The sequence below is a fragment of the Dama dama genome, chromosome 9 (assembly GCF_033118175.1).
Source record: "Dama dama isolate Ldn47 chromosome 9, ASM3311817v1, whole genome shotgun sequence".
Taxonomy (NCBI): Eukaryota; Metazoa; Chordata; class Mammalia; order Artiodactyla; family Cervidae; genus Dama; species Dama dama.
The window spans coordinates 17,121,437-17,129,562 of NC_083689.1; the positions used below are offsets into that span (position 1 = coordinate 17,121,437).

An 8,126-nucleotide genomic window follows, 5' to 3' on the forward strand; every position below is an offset into this window, starting at 1 on the left:
AGAACATTCCCCAGTGAAATTACTATACCACAAACCTCTGCCTCAGACTCAGCTTCTCTTGGCCCTAACCAAAAACCTTATCTTAGGGAACTGAGATTTTGTGTCAAACATCACAGAGCTAGACAAAGAATAAGTTGGGTTTAAACCCTAAATTAAAATGCACTTAGCCATCATGTTATGTTATTCATTTAAGAACCTGGTGATGAAAGAGTCAGGCAGTCTAGCTCATCAGTAATCTTCTAATTTGGCCTTATTCTAGTAGCCTTATCTCAAATTCAATGACACATCGGAGAAAAGAAAGGACGTCATCAATGAGTTTTCTCAAAGCTCCTTTCATGTCTCTGTTCCTCAGGCTATAGATGAAGGGGTTCATCATGGGAGTGACCGCAGTGTACATCAATGAAGTCACTGCAGTTTTCCCAGAGGATTCAGAAATGGCTGAACAAATATACAGTCCAAAACCTGTTCCATAGAGCAAGGTAACAACTGAGAGGTGAGACCCACAGGTAGAAAAAGCTTTATACTTTCTGCCTGATGATGGCATCCTCAAAATAGAGGAAATAATTTGAGTATAAGAGAAAAGGATTCCAGAAAGAGGAATGCCACCTAATATGCTAACTGCAAAATACAGAACAATATTATTAATGAGGGTGTCAGAGCAGGCAAGCTTGATGACCTGAACAGCTTCACAGAAGAAGAGGGAGATTTCCAAGTCTGTGCAGAAGGACAGTCGCAATACCATCAGACTGTGGAGCAGGGCATCCACAATGCTGATGGATAATGAGATGAGAATCAGCACAGCACAGAGGTGGGGGTTCATGATGACAGTGTATCTCAGGGGGTGACAAATGGCCACATAGCGGTCGTAGGGCATTGCTCCAAGGAGGAAATTTTCACAGCTAACAAAAATCAGGACGAAGCAGATCTGGGTGATGCAGCCTGTGTAAGTGATGCTCTGATTCTGTGTCTGGACATTCACTAGAATCTTTGGGATCATGGTGGTGCTTAAACAGATATCAGTAAAGGACAGACTGGAGAGGAAGAAGTACATGGGGGTGTGGAGGTGGGAGTCATAGGTGACAGCCAGGATGATGAGCAGGTTTCCCAGGACAGTGACCAGGTACATGGACAGGAACAGGCTGAAGAAAATGGTCTTCAGTTCTGGGTCCTCTGTCAGTCTCATGAGAAGGAATTCTGAAACATCTGTGTGATTTCTGGATTCCATGTTGTTGATGATCTGATGAAAAAGATGTGGTTAAAAAAGACATGGAAATCTGTGGTCCCTAGATGAGCATCAGGAGTATCACAAGAGATCCACACCATCTTGGAAAGGGAAGGAGATTAATGAAGGGAGGGGGAAAGCAATGCCTTCTGCATGCATATTTTTCTGTTCTTAAAAAAAATATCCAGAGTTGGTATTTCAGAGCATGAGCAGTTAATTCTAGAAAGGATAAAGACATGGTTCTTTTATAAACTATCTGTACTCTTCTGATTATTTGAGACATTAGGGGACTTCCCTGATGGTCCAGTAGCTAAGACACTGTGTTTCCAATGTAGAGAGCCTGGGTTTGATCCCTGGTCAGGGAACTAGATCCCATATGCTACAATTAAGACCTGGTGCAGCCAAATTAAAAAAAAAGTAATTTTATAAAGAGAAACAGATGAGGGAGGCCATTGAAAATTCTGTCCGGATCCCCAGTGACCTCCGGGCCAGGGAAAAGAAATAATACATAGACATGTCAAGAACCAAGAATGGAAAGACAGGATGAAGCTCATCAACTTTTCTCCCCTCCCATACAATGACAGATGTACAAAGAAATGTTGGACAATATAATAGCCAGGACATGGAAGCAACCTAGATGCCCATCAGCAGATGAATGGATAAGGAAGCTGTGGTACATATACACCATGGAATATTACTCAGCCGTTAAAAAGAATTCATTTGAATCAGTCCTAATGAGATGGATGAAACTGGAGCCCATTATACAGAGTGAAGTAAGCCAGAAAGATAAAGAACATTACAGCATACTAACACATATATATGGAATTTAGAAAGATGGTAACAATAACCCTATATGCAAAACAGAAAAAGAGACACAGAAATACAGAACAGACTTTTGAACTCTGTGGGAGAAGGTGAGGGTGGGATGTTTCAAAAGAACAGCATGTATACTATCTATGGTGAAACAGATCACCAGCCCAAGTGGGATGCATGAGACAAGTGCTCGGGCCTGGTGCACTGGGAAGACACAGAGGAGTCGGGTGGAGAGGTAGGTGGGAGGGGGGACCGGGATGGGGAATACGTGTAACTCTATGGCTGATTCATATCAATGTATGACAAAACCCACTGAAATGTTGTGAAGTAATTAGCCTCCAACTAAAAAAAAAAAAAAAAAAAAGAAATGTTGGACAATTCTTTAAGAGTCACCCTGTATCTGAACAGGAAGATTTCTAATCAGAAAGAAGTGCAAGGTCATATAGAGAGTTTCATATTAGTAAATCAAAAATGCTTACAAATATTGGTGCAAAATATAATTTAAAAAAGGTAAAGATGTCATATGTTAGGCAGAGAGACCTGGTTCTAATCATCTGATGTATATACTGTTTTCACAGCTTCCCCTGTATGAACCTATACCAAAACACCAAATATTCACTAAAGGAATAGGTTACCTGGCTGGTATCACAGTGGAAAGATGCTCGACATCTCTTATGTACCATACAGAACAGCTGTCCTTAGGAAGAACAGAAGGTCTGAGTGAGTCACCAGCTCCTGGGCAGGAGAGATCATTTATGGGAAAGAGTCTCAGGTGTGCTACTACTTTCCTAGAAAAGGTATAGTTGATTGAGGTAGTCACAGGCAGATCACAGTCTTGAACCCTGGAGATTCAATTTCCAAAGCTCCTCATTAGCCAGGCAATTCATTGTCACTGTGATCCCAGGACAGTGCAAATCCTTAAGATCAAGACTCTACATGGGAGAAATTCAAGATAGTTGCTTTTCTGACCCCATGAGGCCAAGTGGACTTTTCTGCATGTGTACCAGCTCACGTTCATCTCTTAACTTTTCATAAAGCTGTAAGGGGTTACAATGCCATCCCAAGACAACAGTGGTCAAGCATAATCTCAGTACATTTAATCTATTATCTAACAGGTTGGCATGGTACTTCTTTCATCTGTTTGTCAATTAACTCCTTTCACTGTTCACTGCTATTGTATGAACTTGTGAATATACAAGTTTCTTGATATTTTAAAACCAATATGAGACAGGCTAGCCTTGTATTGTCATCCCTTACTATCTTAATGTCATTTGCTTTGAACACATAAAATAATAGAAAATACAGAAGACTTAGAAATATTGAATTTAAAAAGCCAAAGACATTTGTGGAGGTTTGTTACTGAGAAATGGGAGTGAACACAAGAGTTGGGGACTCTTTCTAGGACTACAACTTTGGACTTAGAACAGCAGAAAGTTTCAAAAGAAGCCCCCAGGGCAGAACTGAATCAAGTCAGTCAGTGGTTTGGTAGCTGAATTTGGTGATGTTCTCAAAATCACTGAGTATCAGGGACTAGTTATCAGTCTGAATTCAAGGCTAGAGGGCTGGTAATTGCCGAGGGCAACTGTGAATCTGTTAGGTGATCATGTACGAATACAAAAATGGAAGGGGAGGGAGGAAAAACCTAGCAAGTAAAATGAATCTACAATTCGAATTTTAAATACCAGGAAGAACATGACCCTAAAATGTTTAACCTACCAAACCAAGAATCAGATCATCAATTTGCTCCAGGATAAGATTTTTTAAATAAACGTTTGATTTTTGCATGGGGCTTCTTTCAGTCAGCATAATGCCACTGAGAATCATCCAAGTTGCTGCCTGTCTCAGTTATTCATTCTTCTTTACTGATGTTTCTATTATAATGATATAACTGCAACCACAGTTTACTTATGCATATCCAAAGAAATACATGTGAGTTGATTTTGTCTTGGGCAATTCTGAGTAGAACTACTCCAAGTATTCATGCTTGAGGTGATGTATGATTTCATTTATATGATATCATGAAAAGCACAGAAAAGTCAGACTAAAAAGCAGATTAGTGGCTCACAGTGGTTCTCAAACACAGAGGACCGTGTGCCTACCATCTAGTCCAAGGCAATTTGTTGGCAGATGATGTAACTTCTCTGTATATTGACTGTGGCGGTGGTTTTAAGCATCAAAGAATGTCTTATAATACAGAGAGAAGCACACAAAAAGGGCATTCTGCTGTATGATCATTTTAAAACTAAATTTTTGAAAGATTAAGTCGTGAGTATAGATAGCATTTTCAAAGAGAGACAGGAAGGTGTGTAGTTAAAAAAGAACAATTCTAGGGAATTCCCTGGTGGTCCAGTGGTTAGGACTCTGAGCTTCAACTGTGGGGGGCCTGGATTTGATCCTTGATCAGGGAACAAAGATCCTACAAGCCAAGCAGTGCAGCCAAAAATAATGATAATAATAACAATTCTAAAAGCAAATTTAATAAAACATCTGGTGTTTTTACATACTTTTATTCATAGTAACACAATTTACAATAACCAAGAGGTAGGAGCAGTGTCCATCAAAGGATGAAAAGATAAACAAAATGTATTGTATACATACAATGGAATTACTTTCCCCATATCAGGAATTAGTTAAGGAGGTGACTTATGATCATAGTCTCAGTGATAAGATAGAAGGTAATATCTTGTGGGGGTTTCCCCAGTGGCTCAGCGGCAAATAATCTGCCTACAATGCAGGAGAAGCAGGAGATTTGAGTTTGATCCCTGGTTGGGAAGATCCCCTCAAAGAGGGCATAGCAATCCACTCCAGTATCCTTCCCTGGAGAATCCCATGGACAGAGGAGCTCGGTGGCTACAGTCCATAGGGTCACCAAGAGCAACTTGGTCGACTGAAGCAACTTAGCATGCACAATCTTGTGGATGATGCCATCAACGTATCTATTATAAATAAAGCCTTGGTCAACAACAGACTCAGGGAAGGACAGTGGGGTTCTTCCTCTGGGAACCATGCCTAGATATGATGCCTGCATCTGATGCAGGCATCTGGGCCCATGATGGGAATCAACCCTGGCACGAAGCCACTTCATGGAGGAATGAATGAATCTCTACTTTTCTGCTCCTGCACATTTTCTGCCTGTGAAGTTTTTGTCATGAGAGATAACTATAGTTTGGGCATGTTAGAGTCAGTATTTCTTTCCCTATTTAAAGAAAGGCTTCCCCACAGATCAAGTTCAAAAACCTCACCATCATTTCAAACTACTGAGATAAGCTAACCATAGCAATTTTTTACAACTGATGAAGCTGAATATTCTGGATGTAAATATTGGATCACATATGTCCAATATACCAGTACAGTCTCAGGAACTCCTGAACCGGGGTATAAAAGATCAGCCACTATGCCTCACAGTAGGCTTACATCTAAGGTTCAATTCATATGGTGCTGTCCATGGAATCAGGCAGGATACATCTCTGCATGACCACAGATTTAAGTCCTTTCCCACTTTCTATAATAAAGATAAATTAATATTTTCCCCCACTTTCTTTGTGCTGAGAACATTCCCCATGAAATGACCATACCAAGAATATCTGCCTCAGATTCAGCTTCCATGTACCCTAACTGGAGAAATTTATCTTAGAGAATAGAAATCATCTGTCAAAAATCACAGTGCTACATTTAGAGAACAAACTTATGGTTGCTGGGGAAAGGATGGGGAGAAGGGATAGTTAGGGAGTTTGGGATGGACACGTACACACTGCTATATTTAAAATGGGTAACCAACAAGGACCTACTGTATAGCACATGGAACTCTCCTTAGTTAGGTGGCAGCTTGGATGGGAAGGAAGTGTGGGGGAGAATGGATACATGTATATGTATGGCTGAGTCCCTTCACTGTAAACTATCACAACATTGTTAATCGGCTATACTGAAATACAAAATAAATTTTAAAAAAATCAGTGCTAAAAAAAAGAGCAAGTCGGGTATTAACCCTAAGTTAAAATGCACTTAGCTATCATATTATCTATTCATTTAAGAACCTGGTGATGAAAAAGTCAGGCTTTCTATCTCATTAGCATTCCCTTTACTTTGATTCATTATAGTGAACCCATCCCAAACCCAATGACACATCACAGAACAGAATGTACCCTACCAATGAGTTTCCTCAAAGCTCCCTTCATGTCTCTGTTCCTCAGGCTGTAGATGAAGGGGTTCATCACGGGAGTGACCACAGTGTACATCAACGAAGCCACTGCAGTCTTCCTGGAAGAATCAGTAACTGCAGAACTAATATACACCCCAAAAGCTGTCCCATAGAACAAGGTGACAACTGAGAGGTGAGACCCACAGGTAGAAAAAGCTTTATACTTTCTGCCTGATGATGACATTTTCAAAATGGAGGAAACAATTTGAATATAAGAGAAAATGATTCCAAAAAGAGGAACACCAGCAAATAAGCTAGCCACAAAATATATCAGGATGTTATTGATGAGGGTGTCAGAACAGGCAAGTTTGATGACCTGAACAACTTCACAGAAGAAGAGGGGGATTTCCAGGTCTGTGCAGAAGGACAGTCGCAACACCATCAGACTGTGGAGCAAGGCGTCCGCAATGCTGATAAACAAGGAGAGTAGAATCAGCTGAACACAGAGGCAAGGGTTCATGATGACTGTGTACTTCAGTGGGTGACATATAGCCACATAGCGGTCATAGGCCATTACTAAAAGGAGAAAATTTTCCCAACAGACAAAAGTCAGAACAAAGCAGATCTGGGTGATGCAGCCTGTAAAAGTGATGCTCTGACTCTGTGCTTGGATGTTCACTAGGATCTTTGGGATCATGGTTGTGCTTAAACAGATGTCTGTAAAGGAGAGATGGGAGAGGAAGAAGTACATGGGGGTGTGGAGGTGGGGGTCAGAGATGACAGCCAGGAGGATGAGCAGGTTTCCCAGGACAGTGACCAGGTACATGGACAGGAACAGTTTGAAGAAGGTGATCTTCAGTTCTGGGTCTTCTGTCAGTCTCATGAGAAAGAATTCTGAAACATCTGTTTAGTTTCTTGGTTCCATATTGCTGATAAATCTGATGGGAAAGCTGTGGCCCCTAGTCCAGCAGCAGGTGTATCACCAGAGGCAAACACCAATTTGAGAAAGGAAGTAATGGAATAGAGGGACACACGTTATTTTGTTACTTTGAATAAAGACCGAAAGTTATTAAAAGCAGTGTGTCAACATTTGTAAATTATGGAAAGAGTTGAGGAATAGCCATTTTTAAAATTACACTATCAGGCTTCGCTGATAGTGGCTCAGTGGTAAAGAATCCATTTGCCAATTTAAGAGACATGGCTCGATCCCTGATCCAGGAAGATCCCGCTTGCTCCGAGGCAGCTAAGCCCATGCACTACAACTATTGAGCTTGTGCTCTAGACCTCGGGAGCTGCAATGGCTGAGCCCACGCACTACAACTGCGGAAGCCCACGTGCCCTAGCGCCTGTGCTCTGCAACAAGGGAAGTCACTGCAATGAGAAGCCTGCACACTGCAACTAGAGAGCAGCCCCTGTCCTCAGCAACTAGAGAAAAGCCCTCTCAGCAATGAAGACTCAGCACAGCCAAAAATAAATAAATAAATTATAAATTATCTTTTGATAAATAAATTACAAATTTATCTTTTGATAAAATTACACCATGTTGTTCTGATTATTTTTATTTTTTATTTTTATTTTTTTTTATTAGTTGGAGGCTAATTACTTCACAACATTTCAGTGGGTTTTGTCATACATTGACATGAATCAGCCATGGATTTACACGTATTCCCCATCCCGATCCCCCCTCCCACCTCCCTCTCCACCCGATTCCTCTGGGTCTTCCCAGTGCACCAGGCCCGAGCACTTGTCTCATGCATCCCACCTGGGCTGGTGATCTGTTTCACTATAGATAATATACATGCTGTTCTTTCGAAACATCCCACCCTCACCTTCTCCCACAGAGTTCAAAAGTCTGTTCTATACTTCTGTGTCTCTTTTTCTGTTTTGCATATAGGGTTATCATTACCCTGATTATTTTTATAATAACATTTGGTAACTTTATTAGGAGAAGCA

At 40.9% G+C, this 8,126-nt stretch overlaps 1 protein-coding gene and 1 pseudogene across 1 annotated transcript; both read right to left on the minus strand.

The window, feature by feature from the left end:
* Positions 1 to 250: 250 nt before the first annotated feature.
* Positions 251 to 1,225, minus strand: LOC133062748 (olfactory receptor 7G1-like). The gene has a single exon (XM_061152147.1). The coding sequence runs from the start codon at positions 1,223 to 1,225 to the stop codon at positions 251 to 253; it is 975 nt and encodes a 324-aa protein (XP_061008130.1).
* Positions 1,226 to 6,159: 4,934 nt separating this feature from the next.
* On the minus strand, positions 6,160 to 7,098 carry LOC133061239 (olfactory receptor 7G1-like; annotated as a pseudogene).
* Between the last annotated feature and the right edge of the window lie 1,028 nt (positions 7,099 to 8,126).

Excerpts from the sequence above, each read along its gene's own strand:
- LOC133062748 (XM_061152147.1), bottom strand. The coding sequence starts at position 1,225 with ATGGAATCCAGAAATCACACAGATGTTTCAGAATTCCTTCTCATGAGA.